At 44.0% G+C, this 19,339-nt stretch overlaps 2 protein-coding genes across 5 annotated transcripts in view; one reads left to right on the top strand and one right to left on the bottom strand.

The window, feature by feature from the left end:
• Nucleotides 1-3,889, bottom strand: part of LOC144930732 (uncharacterized) — a 66,618-nt gene extending 62,729 nt beyond the window's left edge. For both annotated transcript variants that reach the window (XM_078853726.1, XM_078853727.1), the window contains exons 1-2: nucleotides 3,567-3,889; nucleotides 1,799-1,902 (exon numbers count right to left, since the gene is read on the bottom strand). The gene's annotated coding sequence lies outside the window, so the exon portion shown is untranslated. The remainder of the gene's footprint in view (nucleotides 1-1,798; nucleotides 1,903-3,566) is intronic.
• The window catches only part of WDR82 (WD repeat domain 82), a 33,571-nt gene continuing 17,592 nt past the window's right edge, over nucleotides 3,361-19,339 (top strand). Inside the window, exons 1-2 of one of the 3 annotated variants that reach the window (XM_073352473.2) lie at nucleotides 3,361-3,905; nucleotides 19,016-19,113. In XM_073352473.2, coding sequence (XP_073208574.1) covers nucleotides 3,745-3,905; nucleotides 19,016-19,113 — 259 coding nt within the window. In that variant the 5' untranslated portion in view covers nucleotides 3,361-3,744. The remainder of the gene's footprint in view (nucleotides 3,906-19,015; nucleotides 19,114-19,339) is intronic. The other 2 variants (XM_073352471.2, XM_073352474.2) reach the window with 2 other exon arrangements.

Genomic DNA, 19,339 nt, shown 5'->3' with positions numbered 1-19,339 from the left:
GTGGTGGGACAACCTTAAGTAAATAAAGACACAGGTGTTGCGCCTCTCTGAGCCTTATTGTGGAGAGCAAGCGGGTCCCAGCAAGAGGGGCGGGTTGTGAACCCTGTTACACAGTGATTTTCAACCGGGGGTCCGCAAACCAGGGCAGAAAGCTCGGAGCCCTGGTACCCTGTGGCTGAAGCCTGAATGTGCCCCCTGCCACTTGAAGCCTAGAACCCCAAGGCCCCTCTGCAGATGAAGTCCTGAGGCTCCCCTGCCCCAGAACTTTTATAGCATGTGCGGGGATGGGGGGGCTCAGAAAGACAAAAGTTGAGAACCCCTGACCTATGACCTATTGTTAGGCCACCTGAATATCTTCCCGAAATATATTTTAAAACAAACAAACAAACAAACAAAAAAACATAAAACACATACAAATCCCAAACTAATTGGCTGTATTATGGGCTTTAAATACACAGTCCTCTTGCAAACACATAGAGGATTTGCTGTTAAAGTGCTGCAGCCTTGTGGAAATCTCTGAAAAAATGTTTCAGTTGAAACCATTCTCCTGCTGACATATATATATTCCAGTGTACTGTTTATAGGGATATTTACATGAAGCTTAGATTTTTGCTTCTTTAAGGATCCTTTTTTATTCCTGCTGCTCATCCCCACTATAGTCATAAATCTCTGTAACATCACCATTGCTTCTACATTGGTTAACTAACAATATTGTAATAAAAGGGCTGCAGATGGGAAATAAATACTGTCTTGGCTGACACAATTTCCTCTTTATACTTACATTGTAATATCTTTGGGATGGGGCCTCATTGTTATTTGTACAGTGCCAAGCACAGAGGGGGCCTAATCCATGACCAAGGCCCCTGCTTGCTACTGCAATATAAATAATAATCCTCCTTTAGACTTCTAGTCAATTCTCCCCCTTTGAAACTCCTAATACTTTCCACTCTGAAACATCTACCTGAAGTCAACACAATAAGAGTATTTAATTTGGTCAAAAAGACTCCTCTTCTATTTCCTGCTTCCAATGTTTGAGATTAGGAAGTTGTACTGTTTCTATTTTATATTTTTCTAACCTCCTGAAATCCATGAACTTGCATTAACGTAGAACTGAGGAGAAATTAGAATGTGGTTCTACTTATTTTAGAGATGATGGAAGAAGACTGGAAGAGGAAGCAGTTCTACATTTGTAACGGTATTTAAATGGCCCTACTGAAAGTGTGATAAAGGTTGTGGGTCTGAACCACACTGCAAATGCCTGGTTTTCATACAAATGACCCCAGTCAAGAAAGCGATGGGGATGAAATTCCTAAAACTCAGAATGTGTGTTTTCTGTAGACAAAGATTTTGTTGTGGTTTTCTGGACAGTTTGAGCGGCTCTTTCAGTGTTTGCAGATGCCAGTGCTAACAGTTCTAATTTTGTAGCTATTTTACCCACACAATCACACATCCTGATTGCAATGCCATTTTGCATGTCCTAAAAAGCGTGTCAGGCCAGAAAAGTGTCATCACATCTTGAGTATGTCACATGATGAGCACAACATTACATTAGGAAGTGATTTTGTTTTTCCATGGTATCACTATGTTGCATCATGACTGTGATATCTGTCATGGAAGCACTAGGAGCATTATCCAAGACCACAGTGGGCTTTGGATCAGGCCCTAGGAAAAAGGCAAATGCTCTATATCTTTTCTGTAAAGGAGAAGGTAAATAGAGTGAATGAAGCCATTAGTCTGTAAAGATCACATAGCCCAGAAGATTTTGTACATATATGTCAAGGATAGGGAACATCCTAACCTCAGAAGAAACTTCGTGCTTCAGTCTTGCCAGCTTCCAACATGGTGGCTGGAAATGACATCATGCCAGTAGTGTGAAGCCTTTTCCTTCCTTTACCTGTTACCCTAAAGTAAGCAAGAATGACATCAGGCCAGTAGTTTGAAGTCCCCTCTCCCCTCCTGCCCCCCCCCCCCCCCCTTAAATCATTAGTTGGAAAATAAAAGCAGACTGAATGTCTGAATTTTACCAAATTAGCAAGCATAAAACCCTACTGTACTAGGGTAGATTACAAATTAAACTGAGCACTAATTTAAAGTATAACTACTTGTCCTTTTCAGCTGTAGCTCTCAGAGTGCTTTACAAAGGGGAATTGCTATCATTAGGCCCATTTTACAGAGATGGAAACTGAGCTACAGAAATGGTCAATTTTTCCTAAAGAAGGGTGCCTATGCGATTCTGACTTCAGAACCTAGGGGATTAATTTCTAGAGGTGAAAAGAAAAGGAGTACTTGTGGCACCTTAGAGACTAACCAATTTATTTGAGCATGAGCTTTCGTGAGCTACAGCTCCCTGTTGCATCCGATGAAGTGAGCTGTAGCTCACGAAACCTCATGCTCAAATAAATTGGTTAGTCTCTAAGGTGCCACAAGTACTCCTTTTCTTTTTGCGAATACAGACTAACATGGCTGTTACTCTGAAACCTTTCTAGAGGTGCTAAGCCTCTGCAGCTTCCACTGACTTCATCCAGGTCCCCCAAAATCAGTGGCTATCTGGTGGCCTAAGAGACTTTTCTAAGGCAGCAAACATGTCTGACTCCTGAGTTCCAGAGACAAGGTAGCTGAGGTAATATCCTCTATTGAACCAACTCCTGCTGGTGAGAGAGATGGAAGGCTTAGTGGATGGGGCTGCAAGGTGACCAGAGCCACCCAGAAGGGGGAGCGAGTGGGGCAATTTGCCCCAGGCCCCGCAGGAGCCCCCACGAGAATGTCTGAGGTCAGAGACAGGGAAGGTGAACTGAATGCTTGAGGGCCTGGGGTGGGACAGGAGCTCTGTGGCCCACGGTTGTGAGGTAGTAGTTGGCCTTAGTGGTCCAATTTGTAGGGGGGGGCAGGAGGTTGGTGGCCCAGCTTATGGGGAAGGGAGCGGGCTTAGTGGCCATGGGTTGGGTCCTTGGTGGCTTAGTTTGTAGTGTGTATGTGGCAGGGAAAGGGGCTCGGGTCCTAGTTTATGGGGCAGGAAGAGGGCTGAGCAGCTGAGACAGAAGGGCAAGCTTGATAGGTTAGCTGTAAGGTGTGTGTGGGGGGGAGGAGGGGGGCTTGGTAGCCTAGTTTATAGGGCCGAAAGGGGGCTTCCTGGCCCGGGCCCAGCTGCTGCCGGCGAAGGACGCGGTCCTGCTGCCACACACAAAATGGCAGCCAGGGCCAGCCGGCGGTGGGTAACGTCCCCCTCCGCTATCCCACAATGCACTGCTCCTTCACTTCCCTCTCCGAGTGCCGCCCCTCCCCGTCGGCGTCCCACAATGCACTGCCGCTCTCCAGCCCTCGCGCTTCGCCAATCCCACAATGCGCTGCTCCTCCGCTCTCCCACAAGACCCCCCGCCCCCTCGTCCGCCCCACAATGCCCCGCTGCCGGCCCCCTTCTTCCCCTGTGAGCGGCAGTGTCTGTCCCCGTAGGAGGAAGATGGCGGACACAATGAGCAGGAGCCGCCTCTCCACAGCCTGAGCCGACCCCGCCTGAGGGCGCTGCCCGCCCGTGCCGAAGCCGCCTGCTAGCGCCGCGCGGCCCTTACCCGGGACCCGCGCGCTTCAGGCCCCCGCCCGGTTTCCCTTCTCCGTTGCTTCGCAGGCCCCGCGGGCACTAGGCCGCCGCCCGGCTTCTCACGTTCACCGGCGTCCTCCGTGCCCGGCTCCCGCTGGGCCCAGGCCCGGCTCCTCAGGCCCCGCTCGCGCCGCCCCATCCCTCGCGGCATGAAGCTAACGGACAACGTGCTGCGGAGCTTCCGCGTGGCCAAGGTCTTCCGCGAGAACTCGGACAAGATAAACTGCTTCGACTTCAGCCCCAACGGCGAGACCGTCATCTCCAGCAGCGACGACGACTCCATCGTGCTCTACGACTGCCAGGAGGGCAAGTGAGTGGCGGGCCGCCCGGGGGGGCGGGAGATCTGCCCGCGGGTGGGGGGTGAGCGGAGTGGGGAGGGTGGCCCGTGGGTGGTGATGGGCGTGCGAAGGTGCAACTGCAGCACCCCCCCATGCCCGTGGCTGGTACTTAGCCTCGTGGTGGTGCTGCCCTGGGGGCCTGGGCGGGTGGAGCAGGAGGGATCGATCCCCCGGGATTATCGGCTCTCCCAGGTGAGGAGCCTGTCAGGGAGAAAACGCGGGTTCAGGAAGGGCGGAGAATAGCACGGGCTTAGTGTATATCTGCTAGCCAGGGCGCTAAAGCTGCCAGCTAAAGGCTGATGTGAAAGACCCGGGGGTGGGGAAGACAGCCACCTAGGTGTGGGGAGAACCTCCCCAGTGTTGCTGATGCTCAGGTTTTCCCCAGGTAGAAGCTGCTGAGTGAAACTGACATTTTTGTTACTTTGCTGTCCACAAGGTTCTTCATAGCAAAAGTAAAGTTGATCAGAGATTCTTATGTGTTTGGTTGTGCTGCTGCTTGGCAGAGCTCTGAGCAGTAGCTGAAAATATTGTAATTGTGTGTCTGCAGACTAGGGAACCTAGTATAGGTGCCTTTTTTTAAAATGAAATGAGTGTATAAAACTAAAACACCAGAAAAAATATGACTTGAAAATGGAGCTGGAACAGATTATTTTTATTGCATTCTGTCATGGCACTGTGATTAAAGCATCTGAGTCCCATCTACACTACAGCCTTCACTGTTACTACTTTTGGTGGAGCTGAAACTGTGGTGATTCACACCTAAATGTAGCATTGTAGATATAGACTGGAAGACTTTTGCTTCATATTTGGAAGGTTACAAATGTGATTTTCACACTTATGGAGACTAGAATCTTGTTTTACAGGAGCTAAAATTTGTTATTAATTGATGGCCCAGGACTTTTCACTGATCACAGAAATCTTTGCTTTCACTGGTGGGTAAATGAATGGATTTTTCAAGGTCTCTCATTTTAGATTTGGTTAATAAAATTGATGGATAACTCATCTGTAAGTATAGTTATGTATATGGGTCCAAATTTGAAGTCAATGGAGTTGCCATGATTTTTCCTTTGAGGAATATGCCTATTGTTAGCTACTCATTGCCGCAAACTCATTTCTTGATGAGTATTTCCATTGAAAATCTAAGCCAGAGAGCAAAAATTTGATTTAGGCATGTTAAATACCCTGTTTGGGTTTAAATGAACAGGATGAAATAGGAAACTGTTTTGATGTGCATCTAGAACAGTTTGCCATTTTAAAAGGTAACCTTTTAAATATATTTTAATTCCATAGTGGAAGATGGCATACTGTACATGATCAGTAACTTTAAAAAACTGTAAAAACAATGAGGAGTCCGGTGGCACTTTAAAGACAAACAGATTTATTTGGGCATAAGCTTTTGTGGGTAAAAAACTCAATTCTTCAGATGCAGTTAAAAAACTGTGGCATTCCACTAGAATACATAGCCACTATTATGTAGGAAGAAGGGATTCTACTGTGCTTTATGTGAACCCCTTTTGAGTAGTTGACATCTTTACCTACAAACTAGAATTAAAACATCTATGATTCTGCTATAGAGCAAGATGGGGGAAAAAAGGGAGGAGGTATTGCCTTGTATATTAAAAATGTATACACTTGGACTGAGGTTGAGCTAGAAATAAGAGACAGACTTGTTGTAGGTCTCTGGGTAAGGATAAAAGAGGTAAAAAACAAGGGTGATGTCATGGTAGGGATCTACCACCAAACCAGGAAGAAGAGGTGGGTGAGGCTTTTTTTAAACAACTAACAAAATCATCCAAAGCACTGGACTTGGGGGGAGGACTTCAACTACCCAGACATCTGTTGGGAAAATAACACAGCAGGGCACAGATTATCCAACAAATTCTTGGAATGTATTGGAGACCATTTTTTATTTCAGAAGGTGGAGAAAGCTACTGGGGGGAGGCTGTTCTAGATTTGATTTTGACAAATAGGGAGAAACTGGTTGAGAATTAGAAAGGGGAAGGAAGGCAACTTGGGCAAAAGTGATCATGAAATGGTAGAATTCATGATTCTAAGGAATGGTAGGAGGGAGAACAGCACAATAAAGACCATGGATTTCAAGAAGGCAGACTTCAGCAAACTCAGGGAGATGGTAAGTAAAATCCCATGGGAAGCAAGTCTAAGGGGAAAAACAAATGGAGACATTTGGCAGTTTTTCCAAGAGACATTATTAAGGGGACAAGAGCAAACTATCCCACTGCATAGGAAAGATAGGAAGTATGGCAAGAGACCACTATGGCTTAACCAGGAGATCTTCAATGATCTAAAACTAAAAAAAAAAAAGTCTTACAAAAAGTGGAAACTCAGTCAAATTACAAAGGATGAATATAAACAAATAACACAAGTATGTAGGGACAAAATTAGAAAAGCCAAGGCACAAAACAAGATCAAACTAGCTGGGACATAAAAGGAAACAAGAAAACATTCTACAAATACATTAGAAGCAAGAGGAATCATAGAATATCAGGGTTGGAAGGGACCTCAGGAGGTCATCTAGTCCAACCCCCTGCTCAAAAGCAGGACCCATACCCAATTAAATCATCCCAGCCAGGGCTTTGTCAAGCCTGACCTTAAAAACTTCTAAGGAAGGAGATTCCACCACCTCCTTAGGCAATGCATTCCAGTGTTTCACCACCCTCCTAGTGAAAAAGTTTTTCCTAATATCCAACCTGAACCTCCCCCACTGTAACTTGAGACCATTACTCCTTGTCCTGTCCTCTTCCACCACTGAGAATAGTCTAGAACCTCCTCTCTGGAACTACCTCTCAGGTAGTTGAAAGCAGCTATCAAATCCCCCCTCATTCTTCTCTTCTGCAGACTAAACAATCCCAGTTCCCTCAGCCTCTTCTCATAACTCATGTGTTCCAGACCCCTAATCATTTTTGTTGCCCTTCGCTGGACTCTCTCCAATTTATCCACATCCTTCTTGTAGTGTGGGGCCCAAAACTGGACACAGTACTCCAGATGAGGCCTCACCAATGTCGAATAGAGGGGGACGATCACATCCCTCGATCTGCTCGCTATGCCCCTACTTATACATCCCAAAATGCCATTGGCCTTCTTGGCAACAAGGGCACACTGTTGACTCATATCCAGCTTCTCGTCCACTGTCACCCCTAGGTCCTTTTCCGCAGAACTGCTGCCTAGCCATTCGGTCCCTAGTCTGTAGCTGTGCATTGGGTTCTTCCATCCTATGTGCAGGACCCTGCACTTATCCTTATTGAACCTCACCAGATTTCTTTTGGCCCAATCCTCCAATTTGTCTGGGTCCCTCTGTATCCTATCCCTGCCCTCCAGTGTATCTACCACTTCTCCCAGTTTAGTATCATCCGCAAATTTGCTGAGAGTGCAATCCACACCATCCTCCACATCATTTATGAAGATATTGAACAAAACCGGCCCCAGGACCGACCCCTGGGGCACTCCACTTGACACCGGCTGCCAACTAGACATGGAGCCATTGATCACTACCCATTGAGCCCGACAATCTAGCCAGCTTTCTACCCACCTTATAGTGCATTCATCCAGCCCATACTTCTTTAACTTGCTGACAAGAATATTGTGGGAGACCGTGTCAAAAGCTTTGCTAAAGTCAAGATACAATACATCCACTGCTTTCCCTTCATCCACAGAACCAGTAATCTGATCATAGAAGGCGATTAGATTAGTCAGGCATGACCTTCCCTTGGTGAATCCATGCTGACTGTTCCTGATCACTTTCCTCTCATGTAAGTGTTTCAGGATTGATTCTTTGAGGACCTGCTCCATGATTTTTCCGGGGGCTGAAGTGAGGCTGACTGGCCTGTAGTTCCCAGGATCCTCCTTCTTCCCTTTTTTAAAGATTGGCATTACATTAGCCTTTTTCCAGTCATCCGGGACTTCCCCCGTTCGCCACGAGTTTTCAAAGAAGACCAAGGACAGAGTAGGCCTGTTACTCAATGGGCGGGGAGGGAGGGGAGACAATAACAGAAAATGTGGAAATGGCAGAGGTGCTTAATGACTTATTTGTTTTGGTTCTCACCAAGAAGGTTGGTGGCAATTGGATGTCTAACATAGTGAATGCCAATGAAAATGAGGTAGGATCAGAGTCTAAAATAGTGAAAAACAAATAAATTACTTAGAGAAGTTAAATATCTTCAAATCATAGAGTTATATATATTAAGGTCAGAAGGGACCATTATGATCATCTAGTTTGACCTCCTGCACAATGCAGGCCACCGAATCTCACCCACCCACTCCTGCAATAAACCTATCACTTATGTCTGAGCTACTGAAGTCCTCAAATCATGGTTTAAAGACTTCAAGGTGCAGAGAATCCTCCAGCAAGTGACCAGAAACTGACTAAATGCATCCTAGAGTACAAAGAAAAGGAGTACTTGTGGCACCTTAGAGACTAACCAATTTATTAGAGCATAAGCTTTCATGAGCTACAGCTCACTTCCTCAGATGCATCAGTTGCATCTGAGGAAGTGAGCTGTAGCTCACGAAAGCTTATGCTCTAATAAATTGGTTAGTCTCTAAGGTGCCACAAGTACTCCTTTTCTTTTTGCGAATACAGACTAACACGGCTGTTACTCTGAATCCTAGAGTACAGTAACTCCTCACTTAACGTTGTAGTTATGTTCCTGAAAAATGAGACTTTAAGTGAAACGATGTTAAGTGAATCCAGTTTCCCCATAAGAATTAATGTAAATGGGGGCATTAGGTTCCAGTGAAATTTTTTTTGCCAGACAAAAGGCATTATATACATTTTAAACAAGCAATTTAATACTACAGTCATCATTGCTGAGTATGAAGCTTGGTTGAGGTGGTGGGGTCAGAGAGTGGAAGAGGGTGGATTGTCCGGCTGCTCCTCTTGCTGAACTTTCTGGACTTGAAAAAACATCTAGAGAGTGTTTTGCTTTCCTTTTTTTTTTTTCTTGGTAAATTTCTTTACAGCAAGTCATTAGATGACCAACTCCCCTAATCACTTTGGAGCTGGGTTCCCTGTCAGGATCGTCATCACTCAAGTTTTGAAAGCCAGCTTCAATCATTTGTTGGGAGGTGCCCCTGCCTTACCCTACACAGTCACAGCCCACTGGCACTGGAGATCAGGCAGGCAAGGAGGCTGAAGGTGCTGTAGGCTAGGAGAAGCACTTTGTGCAGCTGCAGCTTCCCCTACTCTGCAAGCACTAGGGGCAGGGGGCTCAACCCTCAGCCCGCCCACTCCACCTCTTCTCCCCCCCCACCTTCTCCCCCTTTATTTCACATGCTGCGTTCTCGCTCCTCCCCCCTCCCCCGCTGAATGCTGCAAGCCAGCTGATTGCTGTGGGCAGGAGGGAGATGCCCTGAGTCCTCACTCCTCCCTCCTGTCCAGGGCAATCAGCTGGCTTGCGGTGTTTAGGAGGGAGGGAGGAGGAGCAAGGACTTGGTGTGCAAGCTCTCCTCCCGCCTCCTTCCCGGGAGGGAGGGGGAGCCCGCATGCCGAGCCCTTGCTCCTCCTCCCCTCCCTCCTAAATGCCGCAAGCCAGATGATTGCTGCGGGCAGCAGGCTGGGAGGGGAGGGGGAAGGTGCTGATCTGCGGGGTCTACTGGTGGGCAGGAGGTGCTTGGGGGGAGTGTAGGGAGGCTGCCAGCTGTGGAGAAAATGGAGCATTGCACAACTTTAAATGAGCATGTTCCCTAATTGATCAGCAATGTAACAACGAAACAATGTTAACCGGGACAACTTTAAGTGAGGAGTTACTGTACTTGAGGAGCTGACTGAGGAGATATCTGAGCCATTAGCAATTATCTTTGAAAAGTTATGGAAGTTGGGAGACATTCCGGAAGATTGGAAAAAGGCAAATATAGTGCTCATCTATAAAAGGGGAAATAAGGACAATCCGGGGAATTACAGACCAGTCAGCTTAACTTCTGTACCTGGAAAGATAATGGAGCAAATAATTAAGCAATCAATTTGCAAACACCTAGAAGCTAATAAGATGATAAATAAGTCAGCATGGATTTGTCAAGAACAAATCATGTCAAACCAACCTGATAGCTTTCTGTGACAGGGTAACAAGCCTCGTGGATAGGGGGGAAATGGTAGATGTGGTATATCTTAACTTTAGTAAGGCTTTTGATGCTGTCTCACATGACCTTCTCATAAACAAACTAGGGAAATACAAGCTAGATGGAGCTGCTATAAGGTGAGTGTATAACTGATTGGAAAATGGTTCCCAGAGAGTAATTATCAGTGGTTCACGGTCATGCGGGAAGGGCATAATGAGTGGGGTCCCGCAGGGATCGGTTCTGAGTCGGGTTCTGTTCAGTATCTTCATCAATGATTTAGATAATGGCATAGATAGTACACTTATAGAGTTTATAGGCGATACCAAGCTGGGAGGGGTTTCAAGTGCTTTGGAGGATAGGAATATAATTCAAAATGATCTGGACAAACTGGAGAAATGGTCTGAAGTAAATAGGATGAAATTCAATAAGGACAAATGTAGAGTACTCCACTTAGGAAGGAATAATCAGTTGCGCACACACAAAATGAGAAAGTACTGCTTAGGAAGAAGTACTGTGGAAAGGGATCTGGGGGTCATAGTGAATCACACGCTAAATATGAGTCAACAGTGTAACACTGTTACAGAAAAAGCAAACATCGTTCTGTGATGTATTAACAGGAGTATTGTAAGCAAGACACGAGAAGTAATTCTTCTGCTCTACTCGGCACTGATTCAGCCTCAACTGGAGTATTGTGTCCAGTTCTGGGTGCCATATTTCAGGAAATATGTGGAGAAATTGGAGGAAGTCCAGAGAAGAGCAACAAAAATGATCAAAAAGTCTAGAAAACATTATGTATGAGGGAAGATTGGGGGGGGAAAAAAAGGGTTTGTTTAGTTTGGAAAAGAGAAGACTGAAAGGAGACATAACAGTTTTCAAGTACATAAAAGGTTGTTACAAGGAGGAGGGAGCAAAATTGTTCTTAACCTCTCAGGATAGGACAAGAAGCAATGGCTTAAATTGCAGCAAGGTTGGTTTAGGTTGGGCATTAGGAAAAACTTCCTAATTGTCAGATTTCAGAGTAGCAGCCGTGTTAGTCTGTATTCACAAAAAGAAAAGGAGTACTAGTGGCACCTTATAGACAGACTAATTTATTTGAGCATAAGCTTTTGTGAGCTACAGCTCACTTCATCGGATGTAGCTCATGAAAGTTTATGCTCAAATAAATTGGTTAGTCTCTAAGGTGCCACAAGTCCTCCTTTTCTTTTTGCTAATTGTCAGAGTGGTTCAGCACTGGAATAAATTGCCTGTGGAGGTTGTAGAATCTCCATCATTGGGGATTTTTAAGAGCAGGTTGGACAAATGCCTGTTAGGGATGGTCTAGATAATACTTAGTCCTGCCTTGAGTGTAGGGGACTGGACTAGATGACCTCTCGAGGTCCCTTCCAGTTCTATGATTCAGTGAATGTAGATGTTTTCAGAAACTGAGCAAATATGGATTTAGACAGTGAGAATAGAGCCATTTTGATTCATGAGTGAATAAAATTCATCTTGTAATCTTGGAGCATGTAGTAGAACATCAATCATGGGAATAAATAAATTCACAGAACTCTTGAAAAATGCACTTTCTGATTCGGTATAAGAAAAAATATATATAAACTAATCCTATGTAAATTATTGTGTTTTGGGAATAGAACATCTGTAGATGGAAGACGTGAGTCATTTACTATAAGACTCAGACCAAAGTGAGCCAAACCGTAATTCCTAAATAAAATTATTTCAGGAAAAGGTAAACATCCTGGTGCACTTACTTAGTCTGTCTCTAAAAGTGCCTCTTTCTGATGTGGCTTTTCTGCTAATAGCATTATACCAGAGATAGTGTGTGTGTGTGTGTGTGTTACAGGGCCCAGAATTGAGCATGGAGCATCTCAGAAGACAAAGATGTGGTCCCTAATTCGATCTTTTGATGTGACATGAAAGGGTGACCAAAAGTAGCGTGTGGATGGTACAAGAAGTGACTAGGGTTACAGATATGGTCATGTGGTTGCTCGGTTTAAGCATGAGCACATCTTGATGATCTCAAGTGTTAAGGTTTGTTTTTTTTTTAAGAATTTTCTCAAATCTTATGCTGTGCATCTTATTGTAGAGGTGAGCTTTTAGGAATTCAGTGAGGGGTGGAGTGGCATGAATGACCAAAGTAGGCTGCAAGGTATACATAAGATGGTTAGTTAAAAAAACAAACAAAAAAAACACAGCCTTGTAGGGGAAGTGGATGAAGAGGGCAGTAGTAGCCGAGTGGAGGTGGTGTGGGACTGTATAATAAAATGGTAGCCCATATGAGTAGGGAGAGGTGGTGTGATTATTTGACAAGAAAAAAGTTACTTGCCTGTGCTTTTATTCTGTCAAAGAAGTTAAAATGAACTATTGTCGCTGTTGTGATTGTTGAATGGCATCTCTCTGCATTCTGGTTGTTCTGTTTTGGACTACTTTGTGTGGATTCTTTTTATACTTGTTTTCAGTATGTCACTTGGTTTTATGTGTAGTATGTCTTTTTGCTTTCATACAAATTAAAATGTTACTGCCCCCGCCTGTCTGAGCCTAAACTAAGACTATAAGTTATTTCAAATTCAAGTAAAATCTAATACCCTAATAATATGGATGGTGTCCGCTAGCTTTGAAATCTACATCTTGATTGTACATCCTCCACTAATGCTGGCGCTGATGAGCAGTTACTGTGACTGTCCATGATGGTACTGTTCCTAGTCCCGCTTCTGCTCCTGGGGGAATTCTGCACCACTGTGCAATACAGAATTTTGCAGAAATTAATGTTGCGTGTGCAGAATTCCCCAGCCTCACCCCCCCCCCCCCCCCCCCCCCGCCAGAAATGAGCAGCAGGCCGCCACGAAGGGCCACTGGACCTGGGAGACACTGCTGTGGGGAGGGGGAGGAGGAGCTGGAGAGTTCCTGGCAGCTGCAGTTCCCAGCATGCCCTGAAGGAAGGAGATGGCGGTGTGCAGGAAACTCCATGCAAGCCCAAGACCCAGCGTCAGGCTATTTCTCCCTTTGGATCCCTGGGGAGCAGGGGGTGTGAGTGCCTGAGCTAGGGAGGGCAGTGTCTGGCCCGGGGAGGAGGGCGGAGAAACAGGAACTGGGTTGTCTTAGGGCAGGGGTGGGCAAACTATGGCCGTGGGCCGCTTCTGGCCTCCCAGACCTTTTAATTTGGCCCTCGAGCTCCTGCCAGGGTCCGGGGCTTGCCAGGGGGCTCTGCACACTGCCCCCGCCCCACGCGCCACCCCTGCAGCTCCCATTGGCTGCACAGAGCCGCCTGGCCACGCCTCCGCGTAGGAGCTGGAATGGAGACATGCTGCTGCTTCTGGGAGCTGCTTGAGGTAAGTGCTGACCGAAGCTGGCACCCCGACCTTCTGCCCCAGTCCTGATCCCCCTCCTGCCCTCCAAACCCCTCAGTCCCAGCCTGGAGCACCCTCCTGCAACCCCAATCCCTCATCCCCAGCCCCATCCCAGAGCCCACCACACCCTCGCCCCCAATTTTGTGAGCATTCATGGCTCACCATACAATTTTCATACCCAGATGAGGCCCTTAGGCCAAAAAGTTTGCCCACCCCTGTCTTAGGGGTTTCTTTAACCCTCTACTCCTAAGGGAATTTTTGTGTGTCTGTATTGTTAGGCATACATGCTGACAGGTACTTTGGAATAAATTACCCAAATAATTGAAACTGACGTGATTATATAGTGTTGTTTTGATAATTTTTGTGGAATTTTAAAATGTTGTGTGTACAATTTTTAATTTTTTGGTGCAGAATTTCCCCAGGAATACACTTCATATCAGTAGACAATAGCTTGATGAGACTGGAATGCATCTACATTTGGGCCTTTAGTTTATATCTGTGTCATGTCCTGATGTGGACTTGTTTAGATTAATGTCATTGTGGAAAATCCACAGTTTGATATTGCAGTGCTAAAAGGTAATTCACGTTTTGTCAAGATAAATGTATCTGGAAGTGTAGGTTGCCTGGTTACAGGATTTTTTAAAACATGCATATCCACTGTCATTTGTGCATTTGAAAGTAGGTGCAATTTTAAAGGCATCTATTGATAAGCCACTTTTCTCCTTACTTGTTTTTGTAAAGTGGCCTCGAAGATACTTAATTTGTACATTGCTATATTGGATTACTTCTCTTATCACTAGGCCATAGTGTGGACTCAAAGCACTGGAAACTGAATGATGGTTGCTGTACCATGGTGAAACTTGACAGCATCAGGCCTGTAGATCAGTTTTTTCCCTACAGTTTTGCCTCCAAGGAGCCAGAAATCCTTACCTTTTCAAACTTGTTATCCCTAATAATATGCTTTTAAAAATAAGGGCAGGATGATTCTCTTTCATTGCTGTGTTCCGACATAGTGCTTCCTAGCTTTTGAAATGCCTGGTCTAAACTCACTGAGTTCTGCCAGCATTACTGTTGGTGAGAGGATTGCTGTTTTTTCTTTTTTTTTTTTTTAATTGACATACACTATTGCTTTTATCAGCATAATTATTGGTATAAGGTGCTTTATACTTGTGTTGCTTATTTCACTTTGACAGACCTCAGTAAGCTCTACAGGTGTATGTACACTTTCATTTTGGTATAACTGCTTCTACACTAGGATTCTTTTGCAGTTTTATGCCAGCATAGTTAAAGCAACAAAGCTTTCAAGGGTCAGCAATGTCAAAGTCTCTGAAGGAGATCATCTCCTTGAAATGTGAGAAATGGCAGGTAATCATGGTAAACAATGTGTCTGCATATTTGCCTGATCTTATAAATGCACCTAAATTGGGCTATATTAGCCCCTGTCTCAGTTTCTGTTGCATGGCCCAAATGGGTAACAACTCAAATGATTGATCATTACCTTTGTTGCAGTGGTTTGACTCACAGCTCAGCATCCCTGGATGGACACCTCCAAAATTACTTACAGTTGCCTGAAAGGCCTCAGCTTAGCTTAGTTAACACTTTTTTTAACTTAGAACTTCAAATTTTACAGTTTTTCAAAACAGATTCACACTTTAAGATATGGACAATGTTTTTTGAGATCCAGGTTAGCAAGCACAAGTCTGTGGGTGATCAAGAATGCAGCATCACTATGAGGAGATTCAATTGCTATGCACCTTTATACAAGAATAACCTATATTAATTGCAAAAAGAAAAGGAGTACTTGTGGCACCTTAGAGACTAACCAAGTTATTTGAGCATGAGCTTTCGTGAGCTACAGCTCACTTCATCGGATGCATACCGTGGAAACTGCAGCAGACTTTCTATACACACAGAGAATATGAAACAATACCTCCTCCCACCCCACTGTCCTGCTGGTAATAGCTTATCTGAAGTGATCATCAGGTTGGGCCATTTCCAGCACAAATCCAGGGTGAGAAAACCTGGATTTGTGCTGGAAATGGCCCAACCTGATGATCACTTCAGATAAGCTATTACCAGCAGGACAGTGGGGTGGGAGGAGGTATTGTTTCATATTCTCTGTGTGTATAGAAAGTCTTCTGCAGTTTCCACGGTATGCATCCGATGAAGTGAGCTGTAGCTCACGAAAGCTCATGCTCAAATAACTTGGTTAGTCTCTAAGGTGCCACAAGTACTCCTTTTCTTTTTGCGAATACAGACTAACACGGCTGTTACTCTGAAACCTATATTAATTGGTTTCAGAGTGGTAGCCATGTTAGTCTGTATCAGCAAAAACAGTGAGGCGTCCTTGTGACACCTTGGCAAATAAATTTGTTAGTCTCTAACTCTGTCTGCATATCTATACAAGGGACACCATCATAGGATCTAACCACATCAGCCACACCATCAGGGGCTTGTTCACCTGCACATCTACCAATGTGATATGTGCCAGCAATGCCCCTCTGCCATGTACATTGGCCAGACCGGTCAGTCTCTATGCAAAAGAATAAACGGACCCACAAATCAGACATCAAGAATTGTAACATTCAAAAACCAGTAGGATAGCACTTCAACCTCCCTGGACACTCAATAACAGACTTAATTCTTCAACGAAAAAACTTCAAAAACAGACTTCAAGAAACTGCTGAACTGGAATTAATTTGCAAACTGGACACCATCAAATTAGGCCTGAATAAAGACTGGGAGTGGATGGGTCACTACAAAAAGTAATTTTCCCTCTGCTGATACTCACACTTTCTTGTCAACATTTGGAAATGGGCGACATCCACCTTGATTACATTGGCCTTGTTAGCACTACAAAAGTACTTTTCCCTCTCTTGATATTCACCCCTTCTCGTCAACTGTTGAGAATAGGCCACTTTCACCTTAACTGAATTGGCCTAGTTAGCACTGACACACACACCACCCCCCCAGACTTGGTAAGGCAACTCCCATATTTTCATGTGTAATATTTATACTGCTTACTGTATATTTTTCACTACATGCATCTGATGAGGTGGGTTTTCGCTCACAAAAGCTTATGCCCAAATAAATGCTAGTCTCTAAAATGCCACAAGGATTCCTCATTGTTTTTGCTGTATTAATTGCTGCATCCAGAAGATAGTACAAAGTTGCCCAACCTGTACAAAACGGATGGGCATTGATTCTTGCTCAGGTACAGGCTTGTCAGTATCTTCATCAGTAAGCTTATCTTACTGTATTCGTTCTGAGAATGTCCCTAGGACACATTGTAATTGCCTCCAAAGTATTTTACTTTGTGGATGTTTGTATTGTTCCAGGATTAAGGCCACTTTTGGCTTGCAAGTGGCAGGATATTTCAAAATCTCTAAGAATTGAAATTGTTCAGTGACTATAATCCAGGTTTTTTTTAAAAAGACACACTCTTTTGGATCTCCTTGTTGGGTTTTTATGGAGTAATCTAATAAGAGCTTCTTATGGACAAAATGACACATTTTCTGTTTCCGTACATTTCATGAGCCAAAGAGGAGTCATACAAATATGAATCATTGCTTAGAGACCTAGTACAATTATAAGAAGGAAAGTTGAATGTGTTCAGTGAATTAATTCTAGAGGTCGTGCACCAATTTACAAGAAGACAGCTCTTATCAGATTCTCATGCTTTGTGCAAATTACACAAAACATTAATCTTTTTTACAAGAAACTTTAGTGTTCCATTTAGTTGGCACAGGGACTTCAGTATTACCATCTGCAGATCCAGGCTGCTTGTTGAGTTTTTTGGATTTAAAAAAAAAAGTGTATCCAGGCATTTTTTAAATTGACAGTTTGTGTATAATTTTTAATACAAATGTGTTTTAAAATAGTGTGGCAGTCGGGGATTTATTTGCAAATTAAACTGGCTGATTCTGGGAACAGCAGCAAACTTTGGTTACAAAGTTGTAACAAAATATTAGAGCAGCCATTTCCCTCCTAAAACCAATCGAATTGTTTTGCAGCAGTAAATAGTCAAGTTTATTTTACTTCAAAGCCTACACTGGCTTGGTTGGCAAGCTAACCTAACACTTAACCTTGTGATAAAATGCCTTCCAATTACGCCTGCAGTGAAGACAAGTCCATAGTCTTGGGCATGCTCAAGTAGTTCACTACTCACTCCTCCCACCCATTCTCCCAAGGCACTACTTTATAGTTAACATCAACTAGGCCCATTTCCTCTCCTCTGCCTTGCAGCTCAGTTTTATTGCTCTGCTTAGTCATTTTGTCTCTCCTTGTCTGTGCAGCAGCTCAACTCTTTTCTGCACTCCATTTTAGCTCCTTTGGTCACTCTCCCTCTAGCAGCTCTATGCTACTGTGCCCGAAGTCATTCAACTTTCCGGCTTATGCTTGTTCTAGGTCTCTGAGCAATATGGTTTTTCCCAGCCTGGCTTGAGTTACGTTGGGATTCTAAAGAGTGAACAAAACATCTACATTTGATGTGATGGGGAAGAGAAGCCAGTGGAGATGCTAAACTTCTAACACTTGAAAAAATGCTTGAGAATTTGATCAGTGGTACAGCCAAGGTAAACTATGGTGGGACAGAGAATGTGTGTGTATTGGAAGAAGATTCAGTGGGCTAGTATCAGGTTTGATTCTTGGAATTTGGAGTTTTAGTACTAAGTCACTCAGTATCTCTGGAAATTTTGAATGAATACTTGTTTATACATAAAATGTGGTGGTTGTCAGATCAGTTTCAGACAATCTACCTCCTTGAGTTCCCTCTGGTTGTAAGCAGAAACTGAAACCTTACACTGCAGTATGTTGCAGTTAAAGTTTTGTCCACTTGTATTCTGAAAACAAAACAAATTAATTTGTATCTTAACTTCCTCTAGCATATTCAGGCCTTTACTGAGGCTCTGGACATGTCAGAATTTGACTTTTGGGATAGAGGTTACTGAAATTTTGGAGTACTAGAAGCAAATAGTATGTGTGGGTGTCGTGTCCCCGTCCCCCCCCCAATAACATTTGTCTATTGGCCTTTTAACTTGTGGAAGAAATGTCGAAGATATTCCCAAAATGTTTCCTAAAGCGGATCCAGAGTCTTCCTCTGTTTGAGAATGAATGAAAAAGAGAGGTTTGGGTTCTTTTAAGGTATTGGGAAAGAATCCAAGTTACACTTTATGGTGTGTGCATGAATTTAGCACCAGTGAAAGCAAGGAACAGACTGTCATAACTTGTACTAGGTTTAGTGTCTCATGCTGTAGCTTATACCATACAACTTTGTCAACTGTTGCCCATTCCTAGCTTAAAACACCCCCAATTCCTTGTGTTTCCTGAGCTGGCATGAGCATGTGTCAAATTCTACAGTGACTGTTGTGGTGATATCTTGTTCACAAGAAACTAAAATGAGTCCTATTAATTATCTTAGGTTTTTAATATAGGTCCCCAGAGGTGGAAGGCTAATCCATTAGTGCACGATGTGACTAGGTCCCCTTTGGTTCTGTTTTCTGGTCTTAATGATCTCAACAGTTTTCCTTCCTCATATAAAAGGACCTGGTACCTCAAAGGATTTATAGTTTTAAGTTACTAAAAAGTAGACTAATAGTTGGTAGGTTGCAGCTTGAGCTCTTGTGTGTTGAAGTAGACATAATTATTTCTGTATTTTCTTTTGACAGACCAAAGAGAACACTGTATAGTAAAAAGTATGGAGTGGACCTAATCAGATACACACATGCTGCCAACACTGTGGTGTACAGCTCCAACAAAATAGATGGTAAGTGACCGTGTTTAATCTTTCTGCACTTAGATGGCACGCCCAGATAAACAGTAGTGGAGGGCTGGGGAAAGCTTTGGTCTTGACTGATATGAATGGCTCATTTTTAGCAACCTCTAGGATGGTGGCAAACAGAGATGTTAATCTTTAAAGCATAACTCAGTCATTCGCTAACATAATGAATGACCTATTGTTGCTGATCCTCTTTGCTATAATAACCAGAGTT

Source organism: Lepidochelys kempii, chromosome 7 (assembly GCF_965140285.1).
Source record: "Lepidochelys kempii isolate rLepKem1 chromosome 7, rLepKem1.hap1, whole genome shotgun sequence".
NCBI lineage: Eukaryota > Metazoa > Chordata > Testudines > Cheloniidae > Lepidochelys > Lepidochelys kempii.
The sequence above is the reverse complement of the archived record's forward strand: the minus strand, read 5'-3'. Positions and strand labels throughout refer to the sequence as shown.